Below are 21,688 nucleotides of genomic sequence, written 5' to 3' on the forward strand. Positions count from 1 at the left end.
TCCAGCCTCCACAATTTCGTAATTTCAAGGCAAGAACAAAATAGTTCTTAAAAATAAATTGAACACAAAAGCTTCAGTCTCAAAGAAAATACTATTTTTCTACATATATTTCCACTCTCCAGTAAAATTATTTAGGCTGCGTAATTCTTATTATACTTACAATCATCTTTCCGTGAATGTCCATCTACAAATTCATTAACTTTTTTGAGACAAATCACTGGCATCCTAATCTTCTGATTCCCATGAAAGACTCACTTTCGAGATACAATTGCAGCTGCCCCACACTGCCAGTTACTGTATCATACACGTCTTAAAATTCTGTAATCAGCATCCGCCAGGTGCCGTATCGCATTCAGCACACCACAGTCAGTCAATACAGACATCCCCAAACACACCAAGGCTGGTTTTGTCAAATGTTTTATTGAGTGTAGACATCTGGAGTACTGTAAAACATGCATTATCTGTAGATTCAAAAAGGAGCAAGCCACATTGTCCTCACTGTCAAACGTGTCAGGCTTGGCATACATGATGGAGATTAATGAAGTATCATGAGAGTAATATGGTTCCTGAAAAGCTTCTACAATTTGGAGTAGGGTCTTAATCGTTTCAAATGCAAAGCTGTTCACATTTAGTGAACTTGCATGTTCACTGGAGGTGCCATATTTTAATTCAAAACAAACAAGAATAATTTCACTGGGGGGGAGGGGAGGTTCCCTAGGTAGAAACTGTATGCTTTTTGTTTCCAGATATTCCACCCTAAATAAAAATTCATGTGCTTTTTGAAGCAGCACAGTTTATTTCTGAGCAATGAACAATATCTGATATTCATTTCTTCTTGGGTTGTTGAGGTGTATTAAATTTAAAGAAGATAATATCTCCATCCTCCACTATGTAATTTCTGCCTTGTTGTCTGTATTTTCCAGCAGCCTGCAAATAGAACAGACAAAAGGAAAATGGATTATTTCATCAGATATTTATAGTATTTTCAAATTGTAATTATATAAATATATTTTGGTAAAGAAATGGTACTACTTCAGCTTCAGAGTTTGACAGCCACAATACTGCTCAGGTTTGACAAAATTTGATTTTACATACATATAAAACATACACAAAAATCATTTAACCTCCATTAAATCCACTGCTTAAATGCCAGCTGCATTATATAGTGGGAAATCTGTAAGCTCTGGCAAGTCTTAAGATAAAGGACACTAAAAACAACTCCTTTTTCTGCCCCCCCAGCTTTCAGGCTCTCTTTTTCTTCATCTAAAAAACCTGCAGATAGCAAATGCTGGCGGCAGGAATCTAAACCACTATTGCTGGAAAGGGCAATCAGCAAGAGTTTGCACCAGGGCTGCGTGGCTATTAAACTGGTGTCTCAGCTACTTCTGAGCAGCTGGACACGCGAGTGCTGTCAAAACCAAAGACAGGCACCCTGTGCCAAAGTCACAACTGCACATGCCTTGTGCCTTGAGCAGGGCTTTCTTGTCTGCTTGTGCCCAGATAATGAAGGACTGAGAAGCACAAAATACAAGCTCCATTTTTCTGCCAGACATTTCCTTTAGAAGAAATTTGCTTCAGAGGGACAGATAGAAGAGCAGATAGGCTGTGAAACCAGGATACAGGAGAAGGCATATAGACCAAAGACATGAAAAGGAAATTCATTATCAAAATGCTGTACTTGAAGAGAGCAGAAAATAGGCAAGGAATCTATTAAATATCAGTACTCTCTGTATTAGAAATAATTATTATATTTTTCTATCTTTATCTTGTCATAATTAAGCCTGGCATTATAGAGGCTACAGAGAAGCTGTGGCATTAGGACTGACAGACTGGGCGGGAGGTGGTCTGCAGAAGCATTTATCTTGAAAAGTGATCTACAATATGGAAAAGTTGAGAGCTTCTGCTTTAGTTCAATAACCATTCCTGTTTTGAAGTTGTCTCTTGCAGGAGAAAGTGCTTCCATGCAAGACCTCACTGTGCCATTATTCTCAATGACACTATCACAGTGGTGGCATGCTAAGATCCCATTACAGGAAAGCTGTTAACTAATGACCTTAGTTGCAGTGGAACAGATCAGATTAAAGGTACATAGTTAACTTAGACACCTTTCTTTCACAAAACCTGCTCTGTATAGCAAAGTATTTCCCCATATTGCTGTCTAGGAATTTAGAGGCTTGATAACCTTGTTGCTCTAGTTCCTTATTTAAATGTCACCAGTAGTGCTGGCTGACAGAAAACTGCAGGTAAAACAGCCTTGACAAATATATAGGACAGTACTAACAATCCCATATGACACTGTCGATAAATAAAAAATAGTACTTTGCAAATGTTTTTATATTTCCACCTCCTGGAAATTTGTTTAGACTATAAAAGGTTTACTTGCAAGTAGATTTGGTAGTTCTTTCCTTTGAAGTTCCTAATAATGCTCAAAGTCAAGAATAATTAAGAGTAATTGATGGCATAAACACTAATAAAACAGTGCTGTAAAAATCATCAGCAAGTGTAAGCTGCAGGCACAGGTACAGAGACATTTCACAGTCTAACACATTTACTACTGAAAAATATTTGTAGAAAAAACTGACCTCCACAAAGCAACAATGTGGATTTTTTTTAGCACACTACTGCGTGCTGTCAAAGTGGCACAGACTTCTTTAATAAAATATATTTTTACACACAAATGCAAGCTTATGTATTTTTGTTACCAGTTTACAGTTAATTAAAAGTGACAGTGTTCCTTTAAATTCTCTAGAGACCATTTAATCCATTTCCATTGCTATCAGAAACACTGGTTGAAAAAATCAATACCCATTTGTGAATCTTGAGTATGTATTAAACAAGACACGTCTAACCAGTTCATTTGCACTTGAAAGCAGCCATCTGTAGAAGCCAGCTTTGCCTAAGCAGATATGATTGCTAATAATGTGATATCCCTGTAGACTACAAAGCCCACACAGAGCTATTCAGTGTATAGTTCACAGCACTGGCATTAAATTAGTTATGCTGTACTGATGTTAGACACACACAAAATCAAACTTAAAAATCGATCAACTTGATAACATACAAAGCAAGCAACTCCCATTACCACTGTTATTTCAGTTGACTCCTAAAAGCTCCCAAATTTAATTTTGGAATTTGCCAGCAATATAGAAGTAATTAGCATTGTATATGGCAAGAAACACTGTATTCAATGCAAATTTGAAAAGCTTAGAGTAATATAACAGTTTTCTAAGAGCAAGAGTCTTTTTCTAAAAAAAAAACTATTTAAAAAATGAGCAACAAATGCAAACAGGCTTCCTTCACAGATATTTCAAAACAATATAATCATTACATAAAATTTAAACAGAGAAGTTTGATGTTTAGAATCTCACATTGCGAAACACAAATAAAAATACACAAGGAAAATACTTATAGGATGAATTTAACAGGTATTTAAGTGATGCAGATTCCCAGGGAAAACACTCAGATTTAAGCGTCAAAAAACTGTTGCTGGCAAAATTTGAATCCTGGTTACTTAAAGTGGTTTCTGACTGCAGAATATTAGATTTATTTATAGCTGTGGTTTCACTTTACAACTACAACTCTACTTCCCTTTTCATAAGGCAGTTCACATGCCGCAACGAACCAATTATACTGGGATTTTTTTCCCCTCACTTCCTGGGGTTCAAACAAACCTATTAAAGTCCCGCTGCTCAGTATGATCTTCCTTAGTGATACCACTGAGAATAAGCTGAATTTGAAATCATAATTTTGCATACCTTTCAAGCTAGCAAATGAAAATAAAAAAGCTGAACCTTTAAAATTCTTTAACACATTATAGTGCATAGGAACCTTCAAATACTGAAACTGATTAAATCAAATTAATGTGCTTTATAATTAGAATTTTATAAAATACAGATCTTAATAAAACAAAAAATGCCAAATGAGAAATCGTGTGTATATGAAATAAGGGGAAGTTCTTCTTCTTAAAAAAAGTGGAAATAATGCAACAGTAACACAGAGGAGAACAGCTTTGTTAGGACATTTATTTGCCACGCAGGAGTTCATATTTAATAACTTTAAATCAAATATAATTTGTCAGCTATAAGAAGGGCACAACTTTGGGCACCCAATCAGTCTCTGCCCTCTAGTGTTGAGAAAGCAGATAAAACTTGTAAATACAAGTGTTACTACAAAGAAGCATGAGCTCAAGAAAGTTTTCCACTAAACACCTTCACTGTCTATTCAGTAGAGAGTAGCTAGGAAACTTCAGCTATTACACGGTATTTTTGAGGACTATATGCAACTATTACAGTCACCCTGAACAATCAAAGCAAGGCATGGCATTTTTGAATATTTGAATAAGACACCAAAGGGCAACTGAATGAAATATTGAAATGGTTAAAATCTAAGATTCTAATTATGCCTATCAGAGTCTTGGAGTGGAATCCACTAATCCTGGAAAAAAAAAAAGCTTCATTTCTGTAAAAGGTGTTTTCTTAACCATTTGCATCCCACATCAAGCTCAAAACATTATATTGTATTAGAAAAAGCAGATTTTCTGTGTTGCATTTTCCTTTTAGAGGTGATTTAAAAAAATATCTGCTATCTCATGATAAAAATATTATTTTTGCAAAACCAAGTTCATTTTAAAGCTTATGAATTCTGAACACTAACATGTAAGCAGAGAAAAAAAATTAGCACAGCATTTTGGTCTTTTCTGGCCATTTAGTCCACAAACTGTCATATCTTGTATACTGAAATAGTTGTATTCCTGTTCAGTAAGTTGGTGCATTTGAATTTTTTCCTAATTAACAGATGAAAATAGATTTTGCTATTGCTAGAGGTGACTTATGATTTGCTTGGCACCAAGAACAACCTCCCAGTGAAAAATAGACTTGAAATGGAAAAAATGGCACATATAGAAGAAGAAAGAAGTAAAAGATGAGGAGCTCACCTTGACAGCAGCTTCTGAACCTCCTTCCTTAAAATCTTCATATTTCATTACTTCAGCCATAATGAATCCCTTTTCAAAATCTGTGTGAATCTTCCCTGCTGCCTGAGGAGCCTTCGTCCCTTTCTGTCAAAGGAAAGACCGGAAGAAAAATTATTGCATTTAAGATGACTGATTACAGGAAAGGGGTTTCTCCTTTTTATGGGCTTTCAGGGTCTGCTGAAACTTTGTTTCATTTCAGTTGAAATATGACACATACAGTAGGGTAAGTCTCAAAATTGGGACATACAGATCGATGCCTTTGCCACAGAAAAAACAACTGATATTACAGAAGGGAAGCTTTGTTTTTCCTAATAGGTATCAACATTAGTATTGATTTTAGAGGCTATGAGCGTGTTTTGTTGTGGGATTCACTTCGATCCCTGGCTCTCCACACAGAAAGTGAGGAAAATAAAGATTTTTACATAACTTTTAAACCTAAATTACTCAAGACTTTACTTACATCCAAATAACCTCACTTAAATGGTAATGTTTATTGGCAAACCATATTTGTAATGCAAAAATTATTCACGGATCTCAAGCCCCACATAATAGCTCAGTAAAATTATTCTGAAATAAAAGTAAATCTAATATATAACACAATAAAATTAGCATCTTAGAAAATGTTCAACTATTTAAATAACTAAAAAATTAAAAAAAACACAGGCAACTATTATAAGATAATTTAAGTTTATGTAATAGAGAAGAATCCATCATAACTGCATGCTTTAAATTACAAGGACATACATTCTGTGCACATACAACCATGGAGAGAAATTTGAGAAATAATGGCGACCTAAAGGCTGCTTAATAAAGCATGTAAAAGTGCTAAGGAGTCTGACAGTGTAAAGCACAGTTTTTACAATAAAAGATGTATTGGGTTAATATGGCTACTCACTGATGCTTACCTGACTAAATATCTTTGCACATTAAATCAAAGATACTTACAATCAGTCTTAAGATAAACCAGCTTTCAAATTTTCTAATAAAGCATTTCTCCTACTGAAAACAGCAAAATTTCAGAATGTGCTTTTAAAAGCCATGGCAAGAATCAGAACCACAAAACTTCTGCTTTTATATTATTATGGTAGCTGTCTCAGGGACTTCAGCTAGCAGTTATAATGAAAAAGGAGATGAAAAGGCTAAAAAAATAAATGTGCTTTTAAGAAAATAATGTGCTAAAACATACACACACGTCTGTAGCAGTATTAATAGAAATATAAATTTACTGGAAATTATGTTGATTAATGAAAACAAATTAATTCCATTGAATGAAATTAAATACAGCACTGAAATTCACTGCACAGCACTAAATAAACTGATGCAAAAACCAACAGCTCATTAACAGATCTGCACTTCCAAAAGTTGATATTTTTGTAATTTTTAAGACAGAGTTTGTAACTATATGCATTAAAAAATATTTTTCAATACTTATCTTTATATTATAACATATTTACATTCAAAGACAAACCACTACAGCTCAGCTCTTGCTGCCCTCCGGGAATAAATTAGTCAATCTCTACGGCTATAATCATTCTGCATCAATATTTTAAATTCCTAATATGATTTTAGGCATTACATGAGTTGTTGGATAAACATACAAAGCTACCAAAATAAACTAGGTCTAAATATTGAAGTCAGTAAATCACCTGAATTACTGAACACTGATTTTAGGTTTTTGAGCCCAACTGTGTATCCATGAGGAATATAATGATGTTATATTGCTTTTATTGCTGAAAATGTAATCCGAGCAAAGCAAAGGAGGAATGAACCACCCGCAACCCAAACAAACTTAGTGAATACAAAATGAAAAGCAACATCAATTTCACTGCAGACAAACCCAGTCACACAGATTAAGCAAGCACAATACTGGTACGTCTTATCTCTGACCACAGGAGGAGGGTAGACAGATTCTACAGGATGAAGAAATTCAGACTATGTAATAGGCAGAATCAATTGTTACCTGCCTCAATCAATGCAGCTCCACTTTCACTGTTCAGCAGCTCACAAATAATTAAAGTTATCCTGGACAAAAACCTCATCTGTAATGACTAGCTAACCGCCACCATGACAAACTTCAAAGTCAGTGATATCAATCTGAATTCAATAGTGTGGAACTGGATATAGCTGATGAATAAGTATGAATCTTACCCTGATGGTCCATGCACGCACTTCATCTGGGCCTGCAGTGAAAAAGTATTCTAGTTGGAGTGCTGCATATCCAGCCTTAATGATCTTTGCTAAAGCACTGAAAAAAAATAAAAAAATTAATACAGTTCATTCAACATAGATATCTAAACCAGCTAAATGCCTCAAGCAATCAATTTACATGGAAAGACACCACGTATCTTGAAGACACCAGGTCTACTTTTAAACACAGCAGTAATCGCAGCAGCCTTTTCTTTGAACTCTCTTCAGAACTACTTTTTCAGTGCAGCATCACACAGACAGGATTTTGATTTGTTTATTTGGCAGGGTACAGAAATACGGGATAAATTTAAGTCACCCTATCAGGCAGCACTTTCGGTCTCATGCAATTTTCAGGACTCTAGGTCATAAGAGCATAACGGTTTGACTGAAATTCAATATTGAAACAATTTATTGTAGTTCTTCAGAAAAATTATGGCAAAATTTTCTCCTATGTCCCTGTTCCCCATGGATGACAAAATAGTTTTGGTGATCATTCCTTCTCAAAAATATACATAACTAATACCTATGTTATAATTAAAACACTGTACAGAGATGACAGATGACAGTTAAAAACTTAATTTAAAATAAATCTTTTCACTCTGTCTCATGGTAAAGAAAGGAGAAGATTCTCTCTTTATAATGGTAATTACTCTGTCATTTATTATTCTATCAGCGCAAGCAATTAAATTACTGCAAGGAAATAGTGTAGGGAAAATGAATGCTAATTAACCTTTGTGTCATGTTCTCTTCCAGATACTTCTGTTTCTCCTCAGCACTCATATCTTGCAACTTGAGTTCCAAGGCCCCACTAAAAGGAATGACCAAAGCACCCGGGTCGTGCTTGTCCACCCACTCTTTAATTTTTATCAACCTGTAGACAACAAAGGGCACAACATTATCTTGTAGTGCATGCATGGCTGTACCACATTCATTATTATCAAGTAGCACATACATATTCATAAGAATTGCACGGTTTTATGATGCCATCTTTTTGTGTATTACTTTCCAAGGTCAAGGCATTAACAGGCAGCAATTGCTTCAGGTGTACTCCATTAACATTTCACTGTTTCTTGGTTTCTGTTTGGCATTTAATCCATCAGAAATAAGCATAATTTGAGACAATAACTAGATTTTTGGTAGAGGTTAAATACTTGCAATCTAAAATACTAACTGAATAAAACTTTGCAGATCTCTGGACATACATTTTCCCAAGAAAGATATTTATTCAAACAATAACTTTTTTACTTTCAGTGAAGCTGGGAGTCTTCAGTTTTTGCCTTTTTCCAACCCCCCCTCTTAAACAAAGTGCATTTCAGTGGCTAGGACAGCAGATATTAGCAGACAGAAGAAAACACTACATTCTATAAACTCCTAGATAGCAAGCAGCACCCTGCTTTTTCTGGCTATTGATCTTATAGTATGTCACAGCTAATGAATACTGGGCCATGTTTCTACTACTTTCTCCCACCTTTCTCTCACCTGTCCTATCTCCCCAGGACAAAGCTTCTAGATATTATACCGCTTTTTAAAGTATTTATTTTTAAATAAATAATCACATTTCCTATTGCTCTTCAATAACTGGCAGCATCAGTAATTGTTTGCCTTACATCTAATTATTTAATTTTTTTAGTTGAACAAAACTACAAATTTAGAGCTACAGATTTATGGTGCTAGTTTTTGAATGTTCAATATCCCATTAAAAATAAAGAAACAGCAGAAATGGCAGCAATAGCCAATGTTTAAACAATTTTTAAACACAGGCATCACATTCATGACTGCAAATACTATTTATTTGAAATGTTTGGAGAGATGATAAATTACCTGTAAGGAGTTCCATCTTATTTATAGGGTGGTATTTCTGAACAGGTGTGAATGGTAAGAATGACAGTTCTGTATGCTCAGTAAGAAAAAACTCAAGAGGTATGAGAATATTTCCTGTAGTGCAGACAGAAAGTACAATATACAGCCCTTTGGGTGCTGTGTAGATCTTTCAGACCTGAAGCACCCACCACACGACACGGGTTTTATGCTTGCTGAGTTCTTTTTCTTAGTCCTGCTAATCTCCAAGATTTAGACTAAGGTTTTAACTGCTATTATACTGAAGTGCTTTGAAACTGTGGCCTGTAAATAATCAATGCAAATGTTACTTCAGAAAAAAATGAACTGAACCACAAGTTCATCAACACACATTTGTCAAAGAAAATAGCAGGGGATCAGAGCTATTATGAGATTAAGTGCATGGCCCACTGAGTAGGGTTTTAGATGGGACAAAGAATATACAACTTCACTCAACACATTTCACACGTGTGTTATATAAGGCTGGTCTTCTATCATTTACTTATGTAAATACCCCATCAGTGGTTTTCAATTCTTATTATACTTATCTTTTTTTCCTCCAGTTACCCAATGAAAATACAGTCTTGTATCCAGGGCTGACACTGAAAAACTATTGCCTTCAGAAACATCTGAACTGAAAATCACAATTAAGGTGCATTTCTGAATGTGACATGTGACATTTAACAGCTAAAACTGACATTTGTAGTTCACTAATTTATTTTGGCAAACAAACTGGGTATCAGAGTTCAGAGCTTATGAATGCCAGCCTTTTACAGGAAATGTATCTAGAAATGGATCTGATATTCATAAGTGTACTTCAACATCTGTGCATTCCACCTTTTTTTTTTTTAGGAAGTGTCTAACACTGGTTTCTACACTAATTAAATAATGTACCAAATGAAATACAGAGCAAAACATGCAAACTTGAAAAAGTGAAATGAACATGAAAGTAATGTAAAAAATTGGATCCAAAATCTGTTTGGTAAATATGGTCATTGTAACCAATAAACTAAGAACTATTTTGTGGAACAACAAGATAAGAAATAATTACTTTGGCTAAAACACCAATTCAGAATAATAATAGTCTTAGAATGTCATTTTAACAGCTTTTCTATTGAGTCCTCAGAGGGATTATTTGCATTCCTCAGGTATTCTATTGTACAATTCAGATGAATAAAGACTTACAAATCATTCCTCTACCGCCAGTGTGAGACTTTGATCCAGTGAATACACCATTGTACCTTAACTATAATTGGCAAAAAACCTGACAGTGTAGAGCATCACAAGCTTAATAACAAAGGAGAATATCTCAAAGTGTTGACAGATGATCTTCATAATGCAGGAGCAGAGCTGGTACATTTTAGCAATAAATGAGCGCTGAGGTCTAAAGGTCTCTGAAGTGACTGACATCAGACCTGCTACAGCCTCACTAAAAGAATGAGGTGCTGCATCCCACTCTGTACAGACAGTCAGGTTCTCTGCCTGAGTCTTTCACTTTTGTGACTTGCAATGTCACAGGAATTACTAAAAAGTACCAAGGAATTCCCCTAAAAATAAAGAAAACAAAACCAACTAAATGCTCAAATATAAATACTGATATATTTCTAAATTAAATCTTCCAAGACAAAAAACCTTGACTAATAATCAAAGTAATAGTGCAAGTTTGCTTTCCTGCTAGGGATAACCAAGTGTGCTCTTAACAAATGGTAACAACTAATGTCAAAGTCTGTTCTATTTGAGCACATAGGATTTCCATGGAAATGCTGTATATCTGTAAAAGGAAAACATTTGTACACTTATTTGGGCCTTTGTTAAGATAAGCAAATCCTGGAGTCTCTCTCCATTATTTCATGCTATACTCGATAATCAGTCACGAAGGGTATTGAATTTTAGGCTGACAGAAAAGACTATTAACAAGAAAATATCAGGTAAAAAAAACCCAACATACTAAAATGTAACAAAATGAAAATTAAAAAAAAAATCCAAACCAGTAGAACGGGCAGAACCAATGACCAAGATTAACAGCTGAAACTACTTTAAGAAACAAGTGCTCAAGATGAAAACCCTTCTTGACAAAGTGAAATGAAAACTACGTAACAGTGTATGCAGTAAAAGCAATTTTTAAAAATCCTCTTTCCTAGTTCGGTTTCTAAACCCACCATTATTAGTAGAGTTAAAACTGCATTCTTACTATAAAACATAAAGCAGAAAGCAGAAAGGCACTACTCAGTAATAACTGCAAGGGATCTCTCAGAGCATTTCTGGACATCCAAGAGCTTCCCCCTGCAGAGGTGGCTTGGTTCTTCCCTCCAGGTGCTGTGTGGGGAGGAGGAGCATGCCAACAGCAACTACAGAGGGTTGCAGAATGGAAATTTCATTCTATTCACCACAAATGGACAAAATATTCTTTCTGGAAAAAAATTTAGACCCAAGACACAGTAAGACAACTATTCATTCTGTGATGGCAAAAATAGAAACTTCAGTAAAAGTTGCACTGAAAACTCAATTAAAAAGATAACTGTAAAAAGATGATACGAGAACAAAGGCAAGACAAGAACAAAACCAGATCTGAACAACCTGCAGCTGAAGGCAGCACTGAAAACCCCGTCTATGAAAAATGGCAAAGAGGAATGAAGATGCTCACTTCCACCTAACACTGTTACTGTTGGCTGAGATAAGGTAGGACAAAAGCATGTTACCATTATCTATTACTAACTCAGAAAACCTGTGAAGACCAAAATGTTTTCTTGCTACTACTAGATCCTAAAATATGACAAAGGCATCATTTAAGGGCATTCCAGTCTTTAACTTTGCATCAGCCTGGCAAGCAAAAAGTATATTAAAGAAGCAAGTTACTTTATGTGTAGAAGGATCAGGACAACTACCAGAGTTAACTCCTGATCTTGAATCAGAATGAGAACAGATCTTAGAGAAAGGTTTAAAAATGAGGGCATTTGCTGAGAAGGCCAATAAGTAAAGAGGCCCAGAAAGGGGAATTGTGCAGAATGGAGTGCCTTCACTTTAAAATGGTGATGGTTCCTGTGGAAGAAGAAACCAAAATCTGAAGAAAACCAAAATAAAGAGGTACAAAAGTTGCAGAATGTACATTAACTATAAATTTTTGACAGAGTTTCACACAAGAGATCCAGCTGGGAACACAGACAGAGTTCAGATGGAAATCAGAAGTATTGATGGAAGAGAGAAGCTACAGAGAGAACTTAAGCTCAGTGGACAACTGCAAGACAAGAGGATCTGAAAAACTGACCTGAGAAGAAAGGTGATTTGTCAAACTATGCTTTTGTACAAGCAAGACCAAAAAAACCCCATCTAACACAGGGAAAAGAAACCATTGTTTTTCTGTTCTTCACCTGAACTATGAGTGAAAATTGGCAGAAAAAAAACAGCATGGGAGGGAAGAAGAAAATACCAGGCAGCACCAAAGAAGGAAAGAAACAAATGTAGATAACCAGGTAAGATGAAATTAAGTGATCCAAAGATACAAAAGAGTGGAGAAAAATAATAATAATTTTTAAAAAATCTATAGATAGGAGTGAGAACAAGAGGACCTAGCAATTCCAACAGGCTCTCCTCTTGACAGTTCTGAGCAACCCCTGATTTTTAAAACCTTCCAAACTCAATCTATTTACTGCTTTGTTCCCCACTTTTTCATATGCATAGCCTAAGCCATCTTTATTTCAATTTAAATGCATTAGTGTAATTGAACCTATAAACTATGGACTGGGAATACACACACTTGCTATTTCTTTGCAGCAGGGTTTTACATACCTAAAAATGCAGGTCTTTCTTTTTTTATTTTAATTTTTCTTGCAAGCCACCTATCTGGACTCTTTCCAATTGGTCTAAAAGTTCTGGAAGGATGCAGGAAATGCACTTCTTGAACCTCTCAATAGTAACGTCTAATAAGCATTAAAAATAGCTAGAGGATTAATTCACACATTTTTCAAGTGAGTCTCCTGTTTATAAAACCCAGTGTAGCATATGCTTTTTTCTGACAGCACTGCAACATTATCTCATGCTCAGTTTATATTGTATGACCCTGCTTGACTAACTGTTCTTAATACTATATTTGCATAGCTGATTATTCCTACATCAAATCCTTCTCAAAGTTGTTTGTTTGGGTTTTTTTCCTAATGATTTCTTCTATTTCTTGAGATGCTCCTAAATTATAATTTTGTTCTACACATACCTGGACTTCTCCTGGTTTAGGGTCATCCACAGATCTAACAAGAATGCTCATCATCCAGCTCATTAATGAAAATACGTAACAGTCTTCAACAAGCAGCTACTTCTGCACATCTTATAATGAGATATTCTTCCACTGGAAAGTGAAGAATAACTGTGCTCTCTCTAGCCAATATTCCTACCTTGTTTATATGAATGTTGTATGGCATTAACAAAAAAAATAAAGATCCCAATATCTAGTGAAGTATAACTCTTCACTATGTGCAAGAACATTAAATTGATCACAAACAAAATATGAGAGTCATCTGACTATTTAAACAAGTAAAAGCCAGCATGAATTTGTTAAGACAACTGGCTTGCTTCTAGGCAATTAAAACAGTTTAATTGTTCCAATAATTGTCTTGAAATTAAAGAAAAATTCCTTTACTTAAAAATGTCTTGTTTCCTCTTCCCTCTTTGTGGCTTTCTATTGTCTTCTGAATCCTCACCCATTATCCACAACTTACCCATAATGATGATAAATCAGGCAATGTTTAATTTTTTTTGCCAGGTCCCAAAACATTCTACTGTGAGTAGCACTAGCTTTAGTTGATTTGGTGGGATGGGAGAGGAAGATCTAATTTACCTAAGTGCCAGTACTGAGGGACACAGGTCGTAAGTGATGCCATTTCATCCTGATAGCATGCACAGACTCCTTACAGATCAGGCCCCACTGTTCTCAGTGCACTTGCAATTACAATATAGTACATATATATGTATTCTTATACAAATAAGAAACATTCCCAGCCTCAGTAAGCTTTCATTCCAAATTTATATAATCAACAAGAATGGAATAATGAGGATGATAAAGCAAATGTTTATAATAATTTTGTATCACACAATAGGTCAGTGGCAGAAGTTAAGAATGGGAAGCAGAAAGCACAGCTGGTACTCTGCTGTAATACATTAACATGCTGAAACTCTTACTGCTACCTGCCTTTGTTAGAGTGTCCCTTTCCTCTTGCACTATGATAAAGGAAGACTAAACAGGAAAACATTGAAAATAAAAAGGTACTTTCTTCTCCACCATAATCATTTGCTTTTTATGAAGATGATAAATCTACAGAAGGTTTGGGAGTGCCTGTTACTGACCTAGGCAATCCCGTTTCAACTCACCAGAGACATTTACAATTGATTTTCTAAATTCCCCTTTCCCAGATGGCCAGAAGGAAGCACACCTTAGATTTCAAAAGGTCCCTTCCCACCATCCACCCCTCACCTGCAAATAGTTTCTACTAACATTTCAGAACAAAAGCACTGCCTACATACTCTGGTCTGATCCTTGGTCAGGAGCTCCAGGAACTCAGAACTCCATTTATCCTATGCATCCTAAATGCTTTAAGTTCCTTGATATGTTCCTAGAGTCCCATGTCTACATCCCCTCCTGTAGTTAGTCACTTCACCCAGATGAACCTTACAAGAGACCAAGGTGGACAAACTCTCTTACATGTTAGATGTCACTCACATCTTCAACACAGGCTGACTTGAGCCTTGAAACATGCTGTGGAATAGTCCTTAAAATCCTTTACCACAACAATTCAGGGTATTTGTGACACATCCCATGATCTTCTGAATCTTATGACAGAATGGGTATATAAAGTATTTAATTCTACTAGATCTGGACCTCACACTTCTTAACTTCATTGCAATTTCAACTGATATTGTATTAAAAAAAAAAGAAAAAAAAAAGAAAAAAAAAAGAAGCTCCTGTTCAACACTGTCATTTGCCATTTATTACAGATGTTTATAACTTTCCTTAACATTGTTCTTTGAAACATAAGTAATCCCAGGCTCTCTGCCTCATGTGTGTCAAAACAAGTTTTTCCAGTGCCTTGATCTCCATCACGGCCATTACCTTAAATCCCCTATAATTCTGCAAAATCATTTGTTAGATGGGGTGACCAGTACTGCACCTAGTATTTTCATTCATGTTGTATCCCAGATTCTAAAGAAACATTTTCATAACCTGGACATGAGCTTCTTATCCCATTCCTTATCCATCCAGATGTTACATTTGCTTTTCTGCTACCAGTTGCACATGGAGCAGGGTCTCTAGCAGTACTCCCTGCAAGCACACTCAAGCAGTTTGCCAATAAAAATAATCTGACAAAAAGCAGTTTGGGGAGGGAGCGAGTATTTATTTTCTTCATATCCTCCCTCCCCACTTCTTCTTTCAACTGGATGAATTCACTCTCCCATGTATCCTTACAGCTGGTTGTGCCAATATAACTGCAGGAATAGGTGAAGACTCTTAAGGATGGGAGTGCCTTAATTTAGCCTACCATCAAAAAAGAACAATGCCATGAAGCCAAGTTTGGTCAGGAATGTTGATGTTTTGTATTGGAGAACGCTTGTGTGTGTGTGTGTGTATGTATACATATATATATATATAACGCCTGTATAACTCCCAAGTAAAAATTGTCCCATATGAAATCATCAATAAATAGATTCTTCAAGGCAGAAAACAGTGTTAGCTGATGGGGGGGGGGGAAACAATGCAATATCCTGAAAATTCACAGAATCACAGAATATCAAGGAAGGGACCTGGAAAGATCATCTAGTCCAACCCCCCTGCCAGAGCAGGGTCACCTAGAGCACATCACACAGGAACGTGTCCAGGCAGGTTTTGAATGTCTCCAGTGAAGGAGACTCCACAACCTCTCTGGGCAGCCTGTTCCAGTGCTCTGTCACTCTCACAGTAAAGACGTTTTTTCTCATGTTTACGTGGAATTAAACATTTAATTAAAATTTAAAAATTTGTAAGCAGTATAATTAATGAAGAATAAAGATCTTGAAATCTATTTTTAAAACATTTGTTTCTGATCTGATTTTGAAGACTTCAGTAATATCTCTTTATCCAAATTGTATTCCTCATTAGAGTGATCAAAACCAATTTATGACTTAAACAATAATGAAAACAGTACTACACTGTTGCTGTGGTACCTGCTGGTATGTGAAGGGCTTCCAGTCTCCATTTCTCCTTGGTCTGCCAATTCTGAAAGTTAATTGTGTCTGAACTAAAAAACCCAAAAAATAACAAAAAAGCCCACAAACAACAAATCACCCCAAATCATAGTTGTTGCTGTCAGACAGGATCAAGCACAGTCAAGACTGGACTACTGATGAGACTGCATAACAATGCTGACCATAACAAATAATGCACATTATGTTTCATAATTACAGGCAAAACACTTGAACACTTGAAGCACATACACTGCTCAGAAAAGATGCCTTTGGAAAGTAACATCTTATTGTTCTTTCTGCTATCATTTGTAACATGCGATGTTTTGAAATGCTATCTTGAAAACTATAACAAAATAATTTAACAAATGGTTGTTCATAAATTATAACAGAAGGAGCAAATCTTAGTCACGAGATGTGCAAAATGATGATGATTGAGATACTCCTGCAGATCAGAAGGAAGAATCCCTATTCCAGTCAGGTTTACATTCTAAGATAATTTTAACTTTTATCTCTTGACAGGGTTTCTTATGTCACATGGAAAGCTTTATTCTTAAAGCAACTACACATAAAAGGTAGGACAATTTATATCAATGGTATTATAGCAAACTCTCAAGATATGTAAACACATAAAAAATTGCAAGCCATGGAGAAGTAGAATATTTTATCAAAAAAACATGTAATGCCTTAACAAGAAAAACTTTACATGAAATACACAATGGACACCACCATTTAAATTTTATATTCTTTGATTCTTTTATGTATTGTGTACACATAAGCAAATACAAGGCCATACTCCCAAACAAAAAAAATGTTCCTCATGAAACTCCTGTGTAATGAAATAAATATATACTAACAACACTTGAAATAAGACACTATAGAGACTAATTTGGAATATATTCCACCAGTGCTAATTAAAAATGCTGCAATGTGTAAGACAACGTGTTAATTTTGACTTTCACTGGCATCACACAATTTAATGAAACCTAAACAAACTGGGTCAAAATATTTCTCCCCAGTTCTCTTAATGAAATATCCACTCCTGCTCATACATGATAGAGAGAGAAGCCTTCCTTGCTTCTCCAGAGTTACTCTGTGTGATTTTAATTGCAGAGCCTCTCCAGACCACAGAATTCACATAAATGCTCTCTTCCTCACTTCATCACTTGTTAAAAACTATGCAAGTATTAAAATTGCAAGAGTCAAATATTACCATAATAAGAGCATTGGATTTAAAATAATAATCCCTGCTTAAGCCCCCACCCCCTCTGACCATTACCAAGTACTAACATTTTGTGGTAACACAATATGAACCATGCTTTAAAAAACAATTTTAATGAGACTAGTAGTAAGAACCACAGCAGCTAGTGATATTGGACTAAGTTGGAGTGGGTGGGGAGCTGAAGAAGAAAATATTAAACTTGTTATTAGGCTGGAATATGCTACTCAATAAATCAGAAATTAACTTGGATATTTATCAAGAGAAAGATCATCATCTAAGCTCTCAGCTCTCAGAGAGCTCTAACCTTTCATATGAAACGGTTATATAGCTGAATGGTTAATACACAAACTGCAGCACCTCAAAGAATACAAGACTTAATTTTAGACACCTGATTTAGACCCTTGATATTGCTCTGCTCCCTCTATGGTTAATAAAGCAGGAGGCTCTTCTGAGGACAGTTCAGAGAAGTGAAAATAGGGCTCCTGTTCCACTTTCTTCTTAAAACATCTTCCCTCTCCCCTTCTCATAGACTGCTTTAGAAACAAACTCTGACCTTAAGTGCCTAAGATGCTTAAGAAAAACTATATGGTGTGCCTCAGGTCTTACATGCCGATACATTTTCCAAAGATACTGTCTATTAGGTACAACAGCATATACCGTACTGTCATACGAACATGTCCATGTCTGAGTAAAACACAAATGAGTCAAGGATTTTCACAGTGTGAAGAGATGTCTTGTATAATATACACTTCAGTAATTTGAAAAGCTGTCACAAAAATGTTCAATTCTACAGACACAGTCTGTTTACCTGTCTACACTATGGTGAAATGGAAAAAAAAATTGCCAATATCTGAATCATCTACTAAAACATACTTATCCTAGGGGAAAAACTAACTTTGATTTTTTTTCAGGAGCTGGAATAAACATCTGGATCAGTGTCTGAAATCACGCTCCATTTATCTGACAAACTCTAAGGATATCTGTTAGACAAGAAGGTTTTATGGCTAAAAATGGAATGACAAAGTAAATTTCTGTCAGAAATAAATACTCTTATTCTGTGGGTGAGTGTGTATAAAACATCTTTATTTGCAAACACAAAACTAATATTTTATTTATTATAAACCCACTAGTTTATCTATCTTCATTTTCTTATCGATTCTAGAATTATGATGCATTCAATGCCCCCAGTAATTTTAACAACAACAACAAAAAATTGACTGAAAAAAACTTCCACCTTGAACTTACAGGACTCTTTGGTATGTTTTACTACTGCAAACGCTAGCACTAACAACAGGATCAAAAAGCCAAACCTAAAATGCCAGCTACTTTAATTTCTATGACTTGGCCCAGAAACCATTTCTCAATAGAAAGTCAGAACATAAGCCCAAAAACATAAAAATTCATGTTCATTCTCTTCTGAGTAAAGAAAAGGCTCCCTGTGCCATACATGATAGTTGTCAACATAAATGAAAATGTTCATGAATAAAAAACAGGCTGTATAAAGAGTTAATTATAATATTACTATCAATTGCTGGCGCATGCTTGCAAATCCTTTGTATCATATAAATGCATTGTTTTTGACATTTCTCTCCAGCTAAACATCACATCATTTCACTTTTTCAGAGTAGTTCAAATATGCACAGGATATAGTATAAGGAATGTGGTTTGATCTACAGTTAGAGTGAAAAATAAACCTATTACAGGTGTATTGTCATTAAAAGCCTAGACTTCTAAAAGCCTCTATAAAAATTATTTCTACTTTCTGCATATTCACCCTTTCTATCCAAAACAGCAATTAAAAACACTTCACCTAATCATGCAACTGAAGACTAAAATAACACATATGCCCAAAGCAACAGTGAATTATTCAACTTGTATCCAGATATTTTCTTATCATTAGAAACATTGCTTATTTGCTTACAGCAATCATATCCTTTAGCACGAGTCATAACAAAGTTTCAGTAACTAGCAAAAAAGCCCCATTCCTGTTTTAATACTCTAACAGATCTTCTTTTATTTTAGAAGTGCCAAAGAATGTAAGTTTGGAAAAGGCCCACTCAACAGTCAAGAGCCCTACTAAGTAATATATAGGTAAAAGCTGTTCTAGCCAAAGGAAAAATACTAAAACAGAGTGAGCAGTTATTCTGGGACATCACAGTCTACCCATGTTTCCACCAAAGAGGCACTTAATCAAACACAGATCACAATGCTATTTGCACTTCGTTTGATTGGGCAATGACACCATTAAAGAAGAAATGATCACAGAAAATAACCTTGGTAAACACAAGTAATTTTGTTTAAAGGAAAAAAAATAAAGCATCCCCTGATAAATGTATTCTCTCATTGATAGGACATGTGATTTTCTATGCAAGAGAAATACATCTAGAAAGTATTTGATAGTGTGCTGTGTATGAATCTACTCATTCAGCCAGGGAAGCGGTTTTGCACAGACCGTGTACCAAGTCATCATCATCAACTGGAAGTGATACAGAAGGGGTATCACGATGGGTTAGTCATCTTCAGAGAAACTCTAAGCCACCAAAACAACAAAAAAAGTAAAAGTGTAATCTATAGATCCTACTGAAAATGCTTCCCTTCATTTAAGAGGATGCACCATGTCTGCATACAAGTTATTCATGAAAGCATGTGGAGTACCATGTGCAGCTGTGGTCAGCTAAATTCAGAACAGGTCTAAGATTATTACAGGAATGAAAACCTCATGTAAATGACAAGAGACAGAGAGAAAACTGACAGTACCTGTTTTAGGTAAGTACTGGAGGTAAACACCAATTAGATAAGATACTACCTAATCTACAGGACAAAGCTGCCAGACCCACCAATGAAACAAATCAGACATGGAAAAGCAGGCTGGAAATCAGCAGAATGTTTTTAACCCAAGGCAGCAGCAAGGTTCTGTGAATGACCTCCCAATATTACGTGTAAAACAATCAGCTACTGTCCAAAAAATCTTAATTAATTTATGAAAATAATTATACTGTGTAGCTACCAACAATAACTGGTTCTCTACTGAATGCAGAGAAGGCATTACAGCAATTTAAGGATTGCCATGTAGTTACAAGCAAGCACTACAGTTTGTGAATTCAGAAGCACATAAAGACTACAGAAATGCAAAAGTGGGACAAAGAAGTCTCAATCTCATACAAAACAAGTTCCTACAGGTTTTGTAAAATCCAATGCCTCCACTGGAGAAAAGGCATAAAGAACCCAACTATCACATATTTGACTTGGCTGCAGCAAGCCAGCTGAGCAGCAGCAGCAGCCTGACCATCACGCAAAAGTCCTCCCAAGTGACAGAGTATGATGGTACCTGCTGTTCAGTGCACCATGTCACAGCTTTTTAAAGAATGAGCTCAAATTAGGAGCAAGGAAACAACACTCAAACTCTTGGAAAACTAGACTTTGGAACTCAACCTCCTGGAAAACTGGACTTCATGAGTTCTGCTCTTCCAAAATAAAATGTTATTAACAGTTAAAAGTAGTACACAGCACCATGTATAGTTAGCAGTACCAGTCATGAGGAGAGTATAGGCACAGCAGAAAAGGTGGCTGCAGTATTTGTACCACAGCTTGGCAGTAAGTAATTTCAAAATTTGAGCAAGGTACAAATTTTTAAAATACCACTAATGAGAATACTAGACTTCATTATCCTAATCGGTCATATGAAGAAAATTAAGAACATTATTATTTTCAAAACATGTGAAAATGTTAATGAAATTTTCTTACTTCACAAATAAAAATCTAAGAGATAGAAGTAAAATCCTCTTCTCCATCACCAAATCTAAGATACCTTTAACAAAAAGTCATCCCTTGTCCTCCTCCAGTTCCACATCAGTATCAAGTTTTGCTCCAGAGGAAGGGGATCCCATCTTCAGAAGTATCCTATGCAACCCAACCCTATTGCATCAAGAGCAAGCTCCTCCTTTCCATGGACCTACACAAGGTAGGCTGTAAAGGAAAGGGAGATGTTTGGTAAACACACGAGCAGAAAACCCTTTGGTGCAGGACATGCATTCTGAAATGCATTGGCAGTCCTCATTCTGGTGTTTTGTGACTTGAGTGCTCCCAATTACAACATTAAAAGACTTAATATAGCTGTACCTAACTACCAATTTCTAAAAAAAAAAACCACAAAATTTTAAAAAAAAGTTAAATTCTAAGCTGAATGTACTCACTACATACCCATTACACAAATCTAACTTTGAGCTAATGGAGCTACAGCGAATATTCATCTCCCAACAGACTAGAAG

At 35.6% G+C, this 21,688-nt stretch overlaps 1 protein-coding gene across 1 annotated transcript in view; it reads right to left on the reverse strand.

The window, feature by feature from the left end:
* Positions 1–401: 401 nt before the first annotated feature.
* OLA1 (Obg-like ATPase 1) overlaps positions 402–21,688 on the reverse strand; it is a 97,986-nt gene continuing 76,699 nt past the window's right edge. Inside the window, exons 7-10 of the mRNA XM_009996159.1 lie at positions 7,890–8,030; positions 7,121–7,217; positions 4,934–5,056; positions 402–927 (exon numbers count right to left, since the gene is read on the reverse strand). Coding sequence (XP_009994461.1) covers positions 826–927; positions 4,934–5,056; positions 7,121–7,217; positions 7,890–8,030 — 463 coding nt within the window. The 3' untranslated portion in view covers positions 402–825. The remainder of the gene's footprint in view (positions 928–4,933; positions 5,057–7,120; positions 7,218–7,889; positions 8,031–21,688) is intronic.

The sequence above is a fragment of the Chaetura pelagica genome, unplaced genomic scaffold, assembly GCF_000747805.2.
Source record: "Chaetura pelagica isolate M959 unplaced genomic scaffold, ChaPel_1.0 scaffold3, whole genome shotgun sequence".
NCBI lineage: Eukaryota > Metazoa > Chordata > Aves > Apodiformes > Apodidae > Chaetura > Chaetura pelagica.